General features: G+C 43.6%; 1 protein-coding gene across 1 annotated transcript in view; it reads right to left on the bottom strand.

The window, feature by feature from the left end:
- Positions 1 to 18,899, bottom strand: part of OBSCN (obscurin, cytoskeletal calmodulin and titin-interacting RhoGEF) — a 230,805-nt gene that overhangs the window by 81,479 nt on the left and 130,427 nt on the right. The window contains 14 exon segments of the mRNA XM_087917128.1: positions 1,228 to 1,367; positions 3,602 to 3,724; positions 4,572 to 4,597; positions 5,931 to 5,997; positions 7,381 to 7,602; positions 8,136 to 8,234; positions 8,417 to 8,446; positions 11,432 to 11,629; positions 12,955 to 13,079; positions 13,368 to 13,446; positions 14,119 to 14,349; positions 14,352 to 14,396; positions 15,731 to 17,065; positions 18,040 to 18,306. Of these exon segments, the coding sequence (XP_087773254.1) occupies positions 1,228 to 1,367; positions 3,602 to 3,724; positions 4,572 to 4,597; positions 5,931 to 5,997; positions 7,381 to 7,602; positions 8,136 to 8,234; positions 8,417 to 8,446; positions 11,432 to 11,629; positions 12,955 to 13,079; positions 13,368 to 13,446; positions 14,119 to 14,349; positions 14,352 to 14,396; positions 15,731 to 17,065; positions 18,040 to 18,306 (2,987 nt within the window).

Genomic DNA, 18,899 nt, shown 5'->3' with positions numbered 1-18,899 from the left:
TGAATTGAATACATCAAATCAATAGAGAATCCAGATGGAATGGAATAGAGAACAGGGAATGGACTGGACTGGACTAGATTAGACTAGAGTAGGAATAGACTAGACTAGACTAGAACAGAACAGAACAAAACAGAACAGGATAAATACTTTATTCCTGAGGTTAGTTCAGAAACGGTTGTCAGGTGCAAACAATCAGACGCACACAGGCAGAGCTCAAGCTGACTACTTTATTGTATTCTACCTATAATACAGGAATCTGCATAGACTGGCAGCTTTCACCTGGGAACAACCAGATAAGGTATCAAGGCATTTAAGAGGGTCATACTTAGCCTCTTGTGTTTGATGATGATGATGATGAATTAATCCAGGCTAATTCCTTGCTTCAGCCCTCTTTCCAGTGGGAGGATTGCTCTCCAACAACCATTGCATTAGATCAGGGGTCATAGTAGAAGAAAATATTTGCAGCTCAGGATTGAACTAAGGGTCCTCTCGCGGGCCAGGGGCCATTACCACATCACGGCCTTTTTGGAACCGGACCATGCTAGCGGAGGGCTGGTGCATATGACTGGGTGCATATATGCCTGTGCACCAGTCTGCGCAAGTTGAACTGCACAAGTTGAGCTCAATACTTGGGTGGCCCAGTGCCCCTCTCCCCACCCCAGTGGGCCACCAATCTGTAAAGGTGGGGACCACTGCTCTCTGAGCTTGGTTTTTCCTGGCAGACGTTTCATGACCCATCTAGGTAACATCATCAGTGCTACAAGGAAGGAGGGTTTTCAGGGAGGAGCAGGACTGGGAGGTCCTTGAAAACTGACCTTAATTGTTTTTATGTAGATGTTTCATTAGCAAACTAGGTTACACCATCAGTTCTAGAGGAGGCTAGGCTATAAAAGAGAGAACAAATCTTCCTCCCTTCTAGCGTTGACGATGTGGCCTAATTTGGTAATGAAATGTCTGCAATGAAACAACCAAACTCAGAGAGCACCAAGGACTCACAGGGCTTGTCCCTATTCTCTTCCTCTTCCTGCTCCTCCTCTTCTCCCTACAATTCCCCTCCTTTCCAGCATCGATGATGTTCCCCCGTTGGGTCATGAAATGTCTGCAAGGAAAACCACCAAGCTCAGAGAGCACCAAGGATCCCACCAATCATTTCTCAGATTCACTCCAAACTAGAGTCTTATTTTTCTCCCGATGGGAAAACTTGCATGAACTTTGCAGATGCCCTACCTCTCCCCTTGCGTCCCCTTCATCGGATTCGGAGGAAGATTCCTGAGCAGTGGAGGAAGGTCTGGACCTGCCGTGCCGCGGAGACGCCGATGGTGTTTTTGATTCATCGTCACTGTCAGCCCCAGGAACTCGGAGGGAAGCTGAAATGGAAGGGAAAGGGAATAAAAACTGTTGTCGGGGAGGCATGCCATCCTTTTGAACAATTCCAATCTTAAAACATGCTCAGGTGTATTTTGTTCAGCCTTCCCAATTTCTGTCCTGTAGACATGCCAGACTTTCTCCAGATTTATAGGCTATTGAAGGAAGTTCTCAGCAAAGAATTAAGTAAAGAACACAGGTAGTCCTTGACTTGCCACAGTTCACTCCGTGACCATTCCAAGTTGCAAAGCGCCAGTAAGCAAGACAAGAAGAAAATGGATGAAAAATAATCAAGGAGAGAAGCAACCTGGAATTAAGGAGAAACTTTCTAACTGTGAGAATAATTAACCAGCGGAACGGCTTTTCTCCAGAAATTGTGGGTGCACCATCACTGGGGGCTTTTAAGAGGAGACTGGAGAGCCATTTGTCTGAAATGGTATAGGGCAGTGATGGCTAACCTTTTTGTCCTTGCGTGCCGAAAGTGTGTGTGAGTGCGCACGCACACGGTTGCCTGCACCCATGATGCAATGTGCGCGCAACCCCCTGCCCCTGGCATGCGGGCCTCAGCATATGCGCATGCACCCCCATGCATGCGCCCTGCACGTGCACGCATCTCCCATGTGCGCCCTGCCCCCTGCACCTGCATGGCAAATAGCAGACAATCTGCTGGCTGGCAGGAGGCTTGCGTGCATGCGCAGTGCATCTCTTCCGGGCGACGGCTCACGTGCCGGCAGAAATGGCTCTGTGTACCGCTTCCGGCACGCATGCCATAGGTTCGCCATCACAGGTATAGGGTCTCCTGCTTGGGCAGGGGGGTACACTAGAAAACCTCCCAGGTTTCTTCCACTTCTAATCTGATTGCAAGAGCAACGAAACAAGTGACTTAGACCACTTTTCACACTTACAAATGTTGCAATGACCCCTTGGTCATATGACCAAAACTCAGACGATTGGCAAATGTTTTATATTTATGACGGTTGCAATGTCCTGGAATCATGTGATCCCCTTTTGTGACCTTCTGACAAGCAAAGTCAAGGGGGGGAGACAGATTCACTTAACAACCATGTCACTAACTTAACAACTGCAATACTTCACTTAACAACTATGGCAAGAAAGGTTGTAAAATGGGACAAAATTCACAACATCTGTTCTACTTACCAACAGAAATGTTGCGTTCAATTGGGGTCTCTATGTACAACATGCATGATAAAAGAGCCGTTGGAAGGGACCTTGGGGGTCTTCTAGTACAACCCTGCGCAAACCCTATAAGATTTCAGACAAGTGGCTGTCTAATCTTTTCTTGAAAAACTCCAATGATGCAGCACCCACAATTTCTGGAGGCAAGTCCTTCCACCGATTAATTGTTCTCACCATCAGGAAATTCCTCTTGAATTCCAGGTTGCTTCTCTCCTTGAAGAGTTTCATCCATTATTTCTTATCCTGCGTTTAAATGCTTTGGAGAATAGGTTGGCCCCCTCAAATAGTGGAAAACGCTGTCATGTCGTCCCTGGTCCTTTTCTTCATCCAAGTAGACATCCCCAGTTCCCTCAATTGTTTCATTATAGGCAGGATTGGGACTCAAAAATCCCAGCAATTGGTTCTCTGCTGGGTGATTGCGGGGTGGGCGTGGCCATGGTGCGCCTGGCCTACCAGAACTTCCGGGAGGGCCATTTTTTTGCCTTTCCCAGAGTCTGGAGGCTTCCCTCAGGCCTCTGGGAGGGTGAAAACTGGCTCCCCTCGGCTCTGGAAGCCGGAAACAGGCTCCTTTCCGGACTTCCAGAACATCTAATTCAGTCCATTTTTTGCCCTCTGTGCAGACCCTGCACTTACCTGCATCCAAAATGGGCAGCGTGGAGACTCCTGGGAGGGGAGGGGAAGGCAGGGGAGGGGAGGGCCAGCCAGTTGGTTCAACTACCAGTTCGGCAAACCAAATGTAAATTTAACATCCAGTTAAATCAGGCCGAACCAGCTGAATCCCACCTCTGATTATATGGCTTTGCCACCGGTTTCTTGATCATCTCTGTGCTCGCAAGCAAACATTTCTCATTGCAAATCTAAGGGATTGTTCTAACAAGGTAACAAATTTTGGCCTTATATCCCTGTCTATCAATTTGATTTAACGTCCACTCAGGTAATTTTCCCTCCCCGTCCCCAATAGTCCTGTCTCAAACTTACAGCCTCAAACCCAATATTTACAAGTGTTTTCCTGCATTTCGTTCACTTGAACCGGTATTACCTTGACTTATCTTTGCAGATACAATTTCCGTGATCTGAGATGTCAGTTTCTGCAGAAATTCCTCGGTTCCCACTTCGGTTAGAGAAATCTGACTCTGGACTGTTTCACGTCCCATGTGCTCCCCTGGTAAAGAAGAAAGAACATGGTGCTTGGTCACAGACAAGACAGACGTAAGTGGTGAAGGCATCAAGCTAGAAAATGGAAGAGGCTGAATTCTAGTCCCCGATTAAGCACGAAAGCTGGCTAGGTGACAGTGGGCCAATCACCAGGAGACAGGGAGTTCAAGTCCCATCTTAGGCTTCAAAACCAGCTAGGTGACTTTGGGCCAATCACTAGGAGAATGGGAACCGTAGTCCCATTTTAGGCATGAAAACCAGCTGGATGACATTGGGCCAATCACCAGGAAACAGTGAGTTGTAGCACTGCAGCAAAGGCATGAAAATTGGCTTGGTAACTTTGGGCCAGTCCCTTTCTCTCAGCCCAACCCATCTCACAGGGTTGTTGTTGTGGGGATAATAGGAGGAGGAAGGTATGTTAGATATGTTTGTCATCTTGAGCTATTTGTAAAAATAATAAAGGTGGGATATAAATATAAAGTTTGAATCATTGATTTGATTCTGAAAAAAATCATTCTCTTTATTCCGATTCAGTTTATGTCCAAGACCACGTTGGGTTTACGCTGTTGATCTGATTTAGAGATTTTGTAATATCATCTCTGGACAGACCTACAATTTCCAAAGCCCTTCTGTAGATCTGAACAAGCAAAAGATGCTTCACCTCTAACCATTATTTATGTTTTATTATTACAAAATGAAATAATCTAAAGTGTGAGAGACAAATTTTAGATTTATCTTTTTAATGGAAGATTGATTATTATTAGAGAAGACTCAATGAAATAGAAACCAGAGTTACATGAAAATATTGCACATTTCAAAATCACCATATTTAAACTTTTTATAGGTTTTCCTACCTTTTCTGACTTCAGAAGTTTGAGCTCTGAAAAAAAGGAAAAACAAGTCTCATTCTTTTCCTAGCCATTTTTCCTGACCAATATTGAATCTGGAAGCCAAAGTGGATAGAGGGCAGTGGGGCTGTCTGTAAGCATTAATTGCTTATTGAGGAAAGAAGGAAGGGAGAGAGGGAAGGAAGGAAGGAGGAAGGAAGGAAGGGAGGAGAGGGAAAAGGATAAAGGAAAGGGGAAAGAAAGGAACAAGAAAAAGGAAAGGGAAAGGGGAGGGAGGGAGAAAGGAAGGAAGGAAGGAAGGAAGGAAGGAAGGAAGGAAGGAAGGAAGGAAGGAAGGAAGGAAGGAAGGAAGGAAGGAAGGAAGGAAGGAAGGAATCCTCTAAAGGGATAATTTAAGCAAATAATTGTTCCAGCATCCCATGGCATAATTAATAAAAAACATTTTAAAGTGTTTCAATGTTTTTTTTTTAAAATCACCACAACTATCTTATAGTCAGGAGTGGGATTCAATTTTTTTAACAACCAGTTCTGTGGGCGTGGCTTAATTGGTAGGTGCGGCTTGGTGGTCATGTGGCTTGGTGGACATGGCTTGGTGGTCATGTTATTGGATGGGTGTGGCCAACTCAACATCACTCACATGGAGGCACGCATCTCCTCGCCTGGCCTCTCGTGACTGTGGGGATGCTGCAACAGTTGTAAGTGTGAAAAATGGTCATAAGTCCCTTTTTTCAGTGCCACTGTAACTTTGAATGGTCCCTCCACACAAGCAAAGTACCAGCAAAGGAGGGGAAAAAAACTCTAGAGAAGTTCCAGAGACAGGAAGTCTAGTCCTTTCAAGAGTGTAATAAGGGTTAACGGAGGGGCAGTTTCTGTAAGCAACACCAGAATGTTTCCTTCCGGCCTTCCTTACAGGATTAGCCCAGTAATTCCTTCTAACAACCGGTTCTCCCAACTGCTTAGAATGTTAACAACCGGTTCTAGTGAATAGGTGCAAACTGGTACAATCCCACCCTTGGTTATAATCTTTGAACAAGTCAGCCTTTCAATGTCATCCCAAATAGAGATAGGCTATACATCTCTGGGCAACACTGATTAAAATGATTCATAGTCTTTTTCTTTCATTGCTGTCTTCATAATTGCAACCAGCAAGTTAGTGCAAACGTGCTTTTAAAGAAACTTCAACGACAGTGCATTTTATACCCCAGCAGGAAAAAAGGGTCCTTTGAGACTTAGGTTTTGGTTCCCAGCAATTCAGCAAAGTGAAGGATTGGGAACTCAAGATTTTTGTACTGGATTAATTAAAATAATAATGTTATGAGCATCATATGTTTTCATTAATATCTGGCCAGGCCATGACATGCTTACCCAATTGATGTCATGATGGCCTCTGTCACCATCACACGCTCCTGAGTCAGAGATTCAGCCTCTTTCACTGCAAAAGAAGGCAGCACTGATGATGTTACCTAGTTTGGTAATGAAATGTCGGCAAGAAAACTATAATGCTCAGAGAGCACCAAGGACTCCATGGTTACTGTCATCCTCCTCCTCCGTTCCCATTCTCTTCCTCCTGCCCACAAACCCATCTGTCTTCCGTATGTATAGGACATGATAGGTGTATGTAGGTAGAGGGGTGGATGGAGAAAGGATGGATGGATGTGTGAGAACCAAATAAGGGCCTACTGTTTTATATGAATCGATGAAGCCCCAAGGCATAGTTATGAACCAAAGCATGGAAAATTTTAAAAGTACGAAGGAAATATTCGTAAGAATGTCAGAATGTTACTGGAACATGTTTTTGAAACTGAAGGAAGTTTCATACGTATGTTTGGAAAACAATGGTTGCGACCAAAGGAAATGTAGGAACTGAGTGTAGCAGGTGCAGAACGGTTTCAGATATATCTGGACACATGTTTAAACCTGATGGTCAGCAAAAGAACAGGGAAGTGAAATTATGAAAGGAGGGTGGACGTTGGAAGAAAAGTATAAAAGATGTGGATAAATGTCAGAACAGGGCCCAGTGGCCGCAGCTGTCTTCTTGACTTGCTATGTCTTTTGAACCCCATTGCAATGGCTTATTGGTGTAAGTGTATTATTACTGTTATGCTTTTACCTGTTTCATATATATGTCTCTTCTGTATTAAATTGTTAGAATAAATAAACCTCTGATTCCAAGGCAAGAATCTTTGTGTGTGGTTGCTGCCTCTGTTTCATTGCTGAATTTTTATGATAGATGGATGGATGACAAATAAAATATCAAGATATAGAGATATAGATAGATAGATAGATAGATAGATAGATAGATAGATAGATAGATAGATAGATAGATTAAAGATAAATGATATAGATGATAGATAGAGAGAGAGAGATGAGAGATGACATAAAGATAGATAGATAGATAGATAGATAGATAGATAGATAGATAGATAGATAGATAGATAGATGATAGATAGATAGATAGATAGATAGATAGATAGATAGATAGATAGATAGAGATAGATAGATTAAAGTTAAATGATATAGATGATAGCTAGAGAGAGAGAGAGACAGATGAGAGATGACAAAAAGATAGATAGATAGATAGACAGACAGACAGACAGACACAGACACACAGATATGGCTGGACAGATATGGATAGATAGATAAACAGATGGAGATAGATAGATAGATAGATAGATAGATAGATAGATAGATAGATAGATAGATAGATAGATAGATATGATGGATGGATGGATGGATGGATGGATGGATGGATGGATGGATGGATAGTGGATGGTAGATAATAGATAGAAGGCCAGACAGAGACAGAGAGACTTACCATCTAAAACTTCCAATGAAGCACTACAGATAGACTGACCAGCCTGATTGGAGACAATACACGTATAGTTTCCACTATAGGTTTTTTCCACATCCAATAAGATCAGACTGTGCTGCATATTGGAACTGGCCAGTTTATAACCTGGAGTATCCGATTTGATCCAGAGGATGTCTTCACCATGAGATTCTTCCTTCAACCACGTTACTGAGGGTGATGGAGTCCCTAAAAGAAAAGGGGGGAAAAAAGGCAGTGAAGTTTTGGGGCAAAGATATGGAAAGACTTTTGGGGGGAAATTGTTGATTTATACAGACAAAATGATAAGGATGAGAAAAATGACTGCAGTACAGATAATCCTCAACTTACAACATTTCATTTAGTGACCATTCAAAGTTACAATGACACTGAAAAAAAGTGAGTTATGATCCATTTTCACACTTATGACCATGGCAGCATCCCTATGGTCACATAATCAAAATTCAGAGGCTTGGCAACTGATTCATATTGCAGTGTCCTGGGATCACGTTGATCCCCTTTAGAGATTTTCTGATGAGCAAATTCATTTAAAAAGCAGGTGATTAATTTAACAACAGCAGTGATTCACTGCATAACCATGGAAAGAAAGATGGTAAAATGAGGCAAAAGTCACTTAAGAAATGTCTCACTTAGCAAGAAAAAGTTTGGGCCCAATTGTGGCCATAAGTCAAGGATTGCTGCAGTCAAAAGGAGCGGATGAGATGGCTTTGGAGGTTATTTACCTTCCACCTTCACTGAAAGGGTAATGCTGACTCCTCTCCTCACTTTCTTGTTGGTAAATCTTTCCAGGAATCTTGGTGGCACCAGCTGCTCATAAATGTCTGAAAATTAAAATGTACGAAGCACAAGACGAACTTAGAGAGAGAAAAATAAGCCCCCAACTCAGACTATGCTTGCTTGGTTTTGCATGGACCAAGCACCCAAATGTCCTTGATTTGGGCAAAGCAATCCTCAAGCAAAGACACATGGAACTTTTGATATCTCATCTGTTTCATTTTCTTACCTTTTTCTTGTTTTCTGTCCTCACCAGCTCCTGCAAGAAGACAAGAAAGGGATTGAGTGAAATTATTTCATTATACCTCTCTCTCTCTCTCTTCCCCTCTCTTTTTGTATGCGCACCCTCTCTCTCTCTCTCTCTCTCTCTGTGTGTGTGTGTGTATATATATATATATATGTGTGTGTGTGTGTGTGTGTGTGTGTGTATGTGTGTGTACTATATGTATATATTCATTCTATCTACCCACCTATTCATCTATCCATCCGTCTATCCTTCTATCTATATCATCTCTCCCTGTATTCAATTTATCTATCTATCTATCTATCTATCTATCTATCTATCTATCTATCTATCTATCTATCTATCCATTTCTCTCTCATCTGTTTCTATCATCCATCTATCTTTCACCTGTCTGTCTACATGTCTGCCTATCTGTCTGTCTGTCTATCACGTTTCCCCTAAAACACGACCTACCCCGAAAGAAGGCTCAGCATTATTTTGTGTGCATGTGTTAAAATGAAGCCTTGCCCACAAAATTTGGCCCTATTTAAGCATATGCGTGGCTGGTCCCCACCATTTTCTCATATCGCTTGCAGTGTGGACAACATGAGGTGAGGAGGCGGGGGGGGGAACTTGCCCCATTCACCCCACGTACCTCAACTGGCCACCAAGCCGCTTCTTTCGCGGCTGAAAGGAGCAATCCACGTGCCTCGTGCATCCTTGCCTACCTGTAATGATTATGCCAGCTACCGATAGCTGTCTAGCCGGAAAAGCCTGCCGTCGTCCACTCCGGCAAGCCTGGCCACCGGGCTGCTTCTTTTGCGGACAAAGAGTGTGTGGGCGAACGACGCACCCCACGGCGCCTGAAGTATGTAACAGGTTTTTTGAGTGTTTATGTTTGTCCCGACCCAGGTGGCCCAGCGCAGTAAGGAAGATATTTTGTCCTATTGGTAAGGTCCCTATTGCAGATGGTTATAGCCCCGGGTCGAGTGATCCCCTTTTCCAACAGGCAAAGTCAATGGGGAAATCCAAATTGATTGTAAACAACCCTTTCCCAGCCACCACCCAGGTGGCTTAATGGACTGGGGTAATAGATCTTAAGTCTTAAGACCTTAATGATAAACAACCCTTTTGTAATTAGCAACCGCCTGCCAAATCCCACCCACCATCCCTACCCACAGAGACCCAACTTTTTCTCTTTGCAGAAACCTGTCAGATTCTTGCCCTGAGAATCTTCCACGATTCCTTTCTTGAATTCCACTGAATTCTTTCCTTTTACATTCATCTTCTCCGTAGGCCAAAATAAAAGTCACTTTAGATCATTAAGTCCATTAATCCATTAACCCAAATTCATTAAGCCACCTGGGGGGTGGGGGTGGGAGTTGGCATGCAGTTGTTAATTACAAATGGGTTGTTTATCATTAAGGTCTTAAGACTTAAGATCCTTAAGTCCATCAGTCCATTATCCCAGTCCATTAAGCCACCTGGGTGGTGGCTGGGAAAGGGTTGTTTACAATCAATTTGGATTTCCCCATTGACTTTGCCTGTTGGAAAAGGGGATCACTCAACCCAGGGCTATAACCATCTGCAATAGGGACCTTACCAATAGGGCAAAATATCTTCCTTGCTGCGCTGGGCCACCTGGGTCGGGACAAACATAAACACTCAGAAAAACTGTTACATACTTCAGGCGCCGTGGGGTGCGTCGTTCGCCACACACTCTTTGTCCGCAAAAGACGCAGCCCAGTGGCCAGGCTTGCCGGAGTGGATGACGGCAGGCTTTTTCGGCTGGATGGCTACCGGTAGCTGGCATGACCATAACAAGTAGGCAAGGGTGCGCGAGGCGCGTGGGTCGCGTCGCTTGCTCTTTTGGGCCACGAAGGAAGTGGCTCAGTGGCTAGGCGAGGCGTGTGTGGGGGGGAAAAAAAGACACAGCCTAGCTTTTTTTTTCAGTGGTCAAAAGAAAATAAGACCGGGTCTTATTTTCTAAGAAGCACAGTATCTATCTATCATTTATTTATTCATCTATCCCCCGCTCTCTTTGTCATCTTTCTCTTTATCTATCTATCATCCATATACCTTTCATCTGTCTATCTACCATCTGTCATTGTCTGTCAGTCTGTATCATATATCTTTCTCTTCTGTCTCTCTGTCTGTCTGTCTATCTATCTGTCTATCTATCTGTCTATCTATCTATCATCTATCTATCTATCTATCTATCTATCTATCTATCTACCTATCTATCTATCTGTCTATCCCACCCGTCTGTCTGTCTGTCTGTCTGTCTATCTATCTATCTATCTATCTATCTATCTATCTATCTATCTATCTATCCTTTCAGTATTACTGATAACTTGCCCCAATCCCACCAGATGCTAGGTAAGATGCGGGATGGGATCCGACTGGTATAACTACCAGTTCTGTCTATTAGCGTCACGTGTGCGTGCACGAGTCCCGCGAGTGCAATTTACGACCTGCTGAGCTGCCCAGACAGCTAAGCAGCGCTGCGTGCAACTGCGCAGCAGTTCGAAAAGCCCTTTTTTCCTGCTTTTTCAACTGCAGCTGCTTTGCGCGACACAGCTGCAGTTGAAAAAGCAGGAAATAAAGGACAGGTAAGAGCCGGGCGGAGTGGGTGGGTGACAACAGCAGCAGACATAGAACCGGTTCTATGTCTGCTGCTCTTCAGAGCTATCAGTTCTATAGAGGTGGACAGAACTGGTAGAAACCCACCCCTGGGTAAGATACAATAGTCTAAACAAAGATATCATTGCCAGTGTGTGAATAAAAGAAATAAAAAGTGGAGAAAAGAGCAATATCCAAGGGAATCACTCCTTAACCAAATGATAACTGTCTGCTGGAACAATATTGCTTTAACCTGCCTCTGAAACACCTATTAGAGTAAGAAGTTGGTTTTTTTTCTTCCAAAAAACACCATAATATGAATTATCCGATCTCTGTAGTTCTGCTGGGCAGATTTGGCCTATCAAGGAATAGCATTAACAACCATTTCAGCCTGCCCACCTTTGACTATGAGCCTGGCTGCAGAATATGCAGACCCGGCAGAGTTGGTGATGAAGACAGAATACTGGCCATCGTCCTCTTTGGTGACCTGGAGAACTTCCAGAGCGTGAAACTCGTGGCTGTCTGTCCTTTGGAGACGATCACTTGTGTGTAACGGCTGACCATCTTTGAACCAGTAGAGACGGGGCTCAGGGAAACCTGAGTGGACGTATAATAAACACACAGAGAGATGTATGAGTTATAAGACTAATCAAGGGATCCACCACGGTTCCACTTAACACCTCATTCAGCTACTTGGCTTAGCCACAGTCTGCCCCTAATTCCCTTCTGTCATTCAATGCTGAGAATCAGAGATTTCTTGCAAATTATTATAGGTGGAATTTGGTTATTACACCTGAGAATATAAAGAGCCGAACTGAAGCCATTTTGTGTCTGCAGTCTGAACTTTTAAAAGTTATGAAATGTGTTTTTGCTAGACAATTATACTAGATTGCAAAACTATGTGCTTTGCTTAAATTAGAGATATGTTCCAGAGCGCTTTGACATTATATAGTCACATTAAGAGAAATTAATGACCCTATTATAATCTTCTGGTATTTGAATAACTGGAAATCTGGAGATAAATCTGAATAAAGAATGTTGATAATCTTCCAATGTCAAGTGGGGGAATTTTTGTGGAAAGACCCACAAGGTTCCCTATGGGATTCTATGTACAGTATTTTTGATTTGGAAAACAAGATGTATTATGTAACTGTTTATATAACTATATTTGGATATAAATATGTGGTCTTTATTGGAAGAGGCGTCTCCTTTTCCTCATTCTATGACCAGTCTGTGTGAAAGGTTGATTGATACTGCTCATCCAACAATCTTAGTAGCTTCAACATTGAATGTATGTCTTTCTTCGTTGCAATGTGAGGCCTTTGGTCTTTTCATCTGATCGCTCACTTCTATTCTTGCAATCTGGTGGTTAGCTTTCTCCCTGCCTGCCCTACATAGTCACAGAGGCAATCCCTGCAGGGGAGATTTCTTGAGTCAGAATTTGCCAGTCACTGGTGAAGACTTTCCTGCCTAATGCAGGACTAGAACTCATGGTCCCCTATTTCTAGCCTGGTGCCTTCACCACTATACCAAAGCGATTCTCCTACTGCATTGCAAGTTCCACCCCTTTTATTCATGCATTCATAATGTCGGTTGCATACAAAAGGGGTGGAACTTGCATCGCAATAATGTATATTCTGAGTAATGAAATTCTTTTTTTAAAAAAAATCTGCTTAATGCCGCAATGCCCCAGAATCCTCCTGAGCACATAGTGGCTGGAATTGAACCCACAAATCAAGGTGATGGTGAGTCAAAACCAAAATCAAGCGAAACAATTTTCAACCCACAATGTCAGGCTCATCCGCTGCCTGAACAACTCTGAAAACAAAGACCAGCACGCAAGAAGTGATTGTGTGAATGGGATCTACCCCAGACTCTGAAGGTGTGTGTGTGGGGGGGAGAGAAATTGAAATATCTGTTACCTTTCACTTTTAAATGGAATTTGGCAACAGGGGCTCCAGGCGCCACGTGAATATCGTGAAGCTCATCGATGATTTGAGGCAACTGTTCCTCTTCCGTGGTTGACTCCACTCCTTCTTGTTCCCGGCTGGTTCAAGAGATGGTGGGAAAGAGAGGGAGGGCAACACAAATGATTGACATGCAAAGCCCACTCCCAAATATAATTAGAACTTGGAGTAATAGGTTTAGAAGGGACCTTGGAGGTCTTCTCATCTAATCCCTCGCTCAAACAGGAGGCGTGCAGGAAAGGGATGTGTGCTCCCTCTTCTGACTCGGAAGTCCCAGAATAATATTTGATAATAGATTTTCACCCAGAGTCGTCGTGATATGAGGTGGGCGGCAAATGCATTTAATAAATAAATAATATTGCTTTTACCTGGACAGATAACCTTTAGCGCTGTAGTACGACGAGGTCTCCGTTGCATCTCCGGCCGTGTCATAATCTGTGCTGGTTACTAATGAATGGTAAAAAGAAGATTTCAGGGGCAACGTTTGAGAAACATTGCATTAGAGCGATACCTCTCAAAAACAGCATAAGAGAAAGTGGACAATTGTGCAAGAATCAAGGAAGTTCTGATCAGTGAGTTTTACGGGAGGGAGGGGGAAAAGAGAAAGAAAGAAAGAGAGAGAGAGAGAGAGAGAGGAAGGAGGGAGGGAGGGGGGAAAGAGAAAGAAAGAAAGAAAGAAAGAAAGAAAGAAAGAAAGAAAGAAAGAAAGAAAGAAAGAAAGAAAGAGGGAGGGAGGGAGGGAGGGGGAAAGAGAAAGAAAGAGAGAGAGAGAGACGAAGGGAGGGAGGGAGAAAGGGAGGGGGAAAAGAGAAAGAAAGAAAGAGAGAGAGAGAGGAAGGGAGCGAGGGAGGGGGAAAAGAGAAAGAAAGAAAGAGAGAGGAAGGGAGGAAGGTGGGGGAAAGAGAAAGAAAGAAAGAGAGAGAGGGAAAGGGAGGGAGGGGGGAAAAGAGAAAGAAAGAGAGAGACAGAGAGAGAGAGAGAGGGAGGAGGAAAAGAGAAAGAAAGAGAGAGAGAGAGGAAGTGAGGGAGGGAGGGAAGAAGGAAGATTAAAGGAAGAATTATGCTCAGTTATGCTCCGCTTTTGAACAACGGTTTCCCGCATCCCAGCTTTTAACTCACGGTCCACTCGTAGCTCGGCTTTTGTTGAAGACACCCCCATGCTGTTTTCAGCCACACAGCGGTAGACCCCCATGTCAAGAGGGACCACCGCTGTGATGATCAGTTGATGACATCCTTCCTGGTCCTCATTGATCATGTAATGGTCATCTTCTTCGAGAACATGGCCATCTTTAAACCACCGGACGGTCGGCATTGGCTTGCCAATCACCACGCAATCAAAACTGACCGGTATCCATCCTGCACCTCTTGATTTTGAAGTTCAGTGATGAAGACTGGAGCTAGAATGGACAAAGAACAATAAGAGCAAATCTATACATCTTTTTCCTCCTCCTCCTCCTCTCTGCAAACCACATTCCCTTCTCGTATTGATGATGTCACTTAGTTGGGTCATGAAATGTCTATAATAAAACAACCAAGCTCAGAGAGAACCAAGTTAATCTTCCTCCTCCTCATTTTCCCCCTTCTTGTCTATCTACTGCTTCTTCGCCTTCTGCTTTAACTTTTAGTCCAGCCCTGAAGAAGGAGTCCCTTATACCAGGGGTCCCCGGTACCCTGGACCGGTACCGGTCCGTGGAACAGTTTCTACCAGGCTGCTGGTTTGCTGGGCGCTGCCATCTTGTTTTGATGAAAAAGTGCTTCCGGTGAGCTTTTCCGGGTAGAAAGCGGCGTTTGGGTGCTGAAAGAATCCTTGTGCCTTAGTTTCATCTAGTGGGGGGCAGCTTCGAACAAAACTAAGGCGCACCCAAGGCAAGGCAAGCCGAGCGACCGTCCCGAAGCCGTCCCGAAGCCCATCGACACAGGTACAAAGGAGGAGTTGAAGGTGGCGGGGAGAAGCAGGGGACGGCTGGCTGGCCGGTCGCTCGGCTCGCCTTGCCATGCGTGCTGATGCCGGTACCGGGCCGCGGATGATTTTGTGATGCCGGTACCGGGCGCGCGCACAAAAAGGTTGGGGGTCACTGCCTTATACAGCTTCTGTCCTGTCTCTTCTGTGATAGAGTGATAAAGCACCTACAACTTCTGAAGACAAGCCATTGTGCCGATGGATTCCTCTCGTTGCTAGGAAATTTCTCCATAATTTAGGTTGGTTCTCTCCTTAATAAGTTTTCCCCCCATTACTCCTAGTGTCCTGCCTTCATCTGCTTTGGAAAATAGGTTGATCTCCTTTTCTTTGTGACATTCCCTCAAGTATTGGAAGATCGCTATCATTCTTAGTCCTTCTCTTCATTAGACTTAACATACCTAGTTCCCTCATATTAGCCTCCAGAACTCCTATCTTTGTTGTTCTTCTCTGCACTCTTTCTATAGTCTCATCACCTTTTTGTCCTGTGATGACCAGAATTGGACAAAGTATCCCAAATACGGTCTCATCAATGAAGTATAAAGCAGGACTAACACTTCACCTTAAATTGATTTATTACTGCACGTGCCTATGCACAGGAATCTTCTCAACTAACAGTTAGTACCTGCTAGGAGTTAGATAAGGGTCAAAAGAATTAAAGGGAAATTGGACTTTGTTCACTTGTGACTATGTAGGGATTCTAGACTGATGCCTCTTTTGAAAAAAAAACCCAGGTTATGACACTCCTCCTCCTATAAAACCTTGTGTACTTACCAGTATCGGAGGTCAGCAAAGTAGGTGGTGGCCGTTGAACCAAAGTCCGCAACTGCCCGGCAGGAGGTGAAGTGGCTTTCCCAATACGCAACTCTATCTTTTTAGGACCCTGGTCCAAAATGTCAATCTCAACAGGAATACCCATAGCGGCAAACATCTCCTGAAATCGACCCGCAGCTGTTTTGGCCTCCGTGTGAACTTCGAACTTGATGTAGATGTAGCGTTCGTCTTCCCGATAGGTCTGACGATCCGCTGCCTCAATTTCTCCCTCGTCCGCGCTGACAAACAGTTCCTCGTCGACATCAGAGATCTCAGTGGAGATTTTGGACTTGAACAGTTTGTGGAGCCTCCGGCCGGCTTTACGGAAAGCATCGTCCAATTCGCTGCCGGATGAGCTCTCCGATTCGCTGTCGGGAAGCTTGTTGGCGGGTTTCAGTTTTCGAGAAGGTGCTTGAGGTTGGATGGTCACCTTGGCACTGTGAGAGACCTTGCCAAATTTATTGGAGGCTTCACAAGTGTACTTCCCCTTGTCATTCATTTCCAGACCAGCAATAATCAAGGAACAGGTCCCATCGTTGTAATTGTCTATATGATAATGCCGCCCGTCCTTAATTTCATTACCATCTTTCAGCCAACTGACCGTCATGTCTGTCTTGCTGTGGGCCACACAATCCAGATGGAGAGTGTCTCCTATCTTGCCAACAAAGTCCTTGAAGGTGTCCACAAAGACTGGACGTTCCTGCTCTTTGATTTCCTTTCTCACTTTGTAACCTTTGAAGGCAGCTTGGATTTTGACGGCAGCTTGAGACATGGAAGGGTCCTCCAAGTCACCTTCGGTGATCTCCATTTCAGTTGACTCTGCCGGAGGAGATGGTTCCTCACCAACCTTCTGCTGATCTTGAGGGATTTTCTCTATGACTTTGTGACTGATGCTCATTGTAGATGATCCAGCCTTCTTAAGGTAGGTGATTAAGGAAGGTGTTCCAGCTCTAGATTCGTCATCTGAACTTGTGATGGAAAAATCTGCTTCTCCAGCTTTTGCAGATTCATCACAAGTAGAGTATTCCTCGGAGAAGTATGGGGTTATCTCCCCTTCCTCCTTCTTCCTCTTCTGAAGTTTGTCGTCTTCTTCAGGCAGTTCACTGATTGAGTCCAAGGTCGGCTCGCGACTCATCCTCCGCTTCTTGGCCAGAGCTTCCCACAGAAGGTGGAGGTCCCCTTCCTGAGCAGCTTCGGGTGGCAAGCTAGGTTGAACCTCTTCATCCGCTACCTTTGTTGGCTCTTTAGAGATGGGTGCTTCCTCAACAACTTCTTTCAACGTTGGCACAGAAGAAACTAAGAAACGAAATGGTGAGATTATAATTAGGAAGTCAGGATATGGCAACTGCTAGACATCAAAAAGAGGATTATCTATAAAATAGTCCATATTTTGCAAATCCCCATTCAACAGATTTTAGAATCAATTAATCAATAATCAATCAATCAGTCTAGATTAATATAGTGCAGATAGTCCTTGATTTACTACCACAACTGAGCCAAATTTCCATTGTTAAGCCAGGCAGTTAAGTGTGTCACATCTCATTTTGCAACACGTTTTGCAATGCTTTTTGTCTCATAATCACTGAAGCTGTTAAGTGAATCACATGTTTATTAAGTGAATCTGGCTTCGCCCATTGACTTTGCTTGTCAGAAGATAGCTGGGAAGGTCGTAAAAGGAGATCAGGATGCTGCGACTTGTAAAACATACCGGTTTTCAAGTGCCTGAATGTTGATCACATAAACATGGAGATGCTGTGACTGTTGTAAGTGTGAGAATCAATCATAAGTCACTTTTTTTCTGTAAAGGTCGTCATTCACTTACAACCATTCATGTAATGACCATTTGAAGTTACAACAGCACTGAAAAAAAGTGACTTACAACTGGTCCTCGCACTTACAACCATGGCAGCACCCCCATAATTAGGAACTCAGTATTCTGGCTCTGAGCAACCAGTGTGTATTTAGGACTGTTGCAGCCTCCTGGGGTCACGTGATCCCCATTTGTGACCTTCCCAGCCAGCTTTGGACAAGCAAAGCCGATGGGGATACCAGTTTCACTTAATGAATTGTAATTCACTTAACAACAGCAGTGATTTGCATAACAACCCTGCCAAAAAGATCCTAAAATTGGATGAGACTCACTTAATAACCTCCTTGCTTAGCAATGGAAGTTCTAATCCTAGTTGTTGTTGTTGTCTCCGCTGGGTCATGGCCCCAGTACAATTATATAACATGTTTTTGAGAATTACATGTAGGAATTTGTAACTTACCATCAATCAAAAGATTGGCAGAAGTTTTTATTTCAGGCGAGGCGGTACAGGTGTAGGATCCTTGATCTTCAGGTTTAAAATCATGTATGATGAGTGTCTGTTTTTTGCCTTCAGAGATGATTTCATATCGTCCACCAGGTTGGATTGGTTCTTTCCCTTTGACCCAAATCACCTCTTGGGTCTCACTGGAAAATTCACACTGCAACTTGGCCTTCTCTCCTTGCGGAGCAGACTGGTCAACCAAAGGCTGAGTGACTTCAACAGGTTCTAAAGTTCAACACATGAAAGCCAGTTTACAGGTAGTCCTCAACCTGTAACCATTTGTTTAGTGACCATTCAAAGTTACAACAGCACTGAGAAAAGTGCCGTTATGACTGTTTTTTTTACACTTATGACCACTGCAATATCCTTACAGTTATGTGATCAAAATTCAGACGGTTGGCAACTGGTTCATATCTCATACAAGGAAAGTGAAAGAAGGTTTTACACACACACACACACACATTTACAATAGTAAAATTAATGCAAACTAAAAGAAAAAAGTATAAAAAGAAAGAGAGAAATGCAAAGGACAAGATACAAATAATAGAAACTAGAAAACATAGAAAGTAAAAGTATAGTGGAGATTGAAAATGTATGTTAACCATCACAATACTTAAACAACACTCTACTCTCTCTTGGTTTACAACTAATGATTTCTTCATTCCATATCCCATTTTTAATCTAAAGACAAATCCATGAAGCAATATTTTTGAGTTTTCAGTCAGCAGAAAATCCATTAAGGGTTACCAGAAATAACAACAGATTTTATTTTAACTTTGGTGAAATAAATCAATTCTATATGCTTTCCTTTTACTTTT

The sequence above is a fragment of the Pseudonaja textilis genome, chromosome Z (genome assembly GCF_049901715.1).
Source record: "Pseudonaja textilis isolate UNSWEBS1 chromosome Z, rPseTex1.2, whole genome shotgun sequence".
Taxonomy (NCBI): Eukaryota; Metazoa; Chordata; class Lepidosauria; order Squamata; family Elapidae; genus Pseudonaja; species Pseudonaja textilis.
This window is presented reverse-complemented; position numbering and strand designations above follow the sequence as displayed.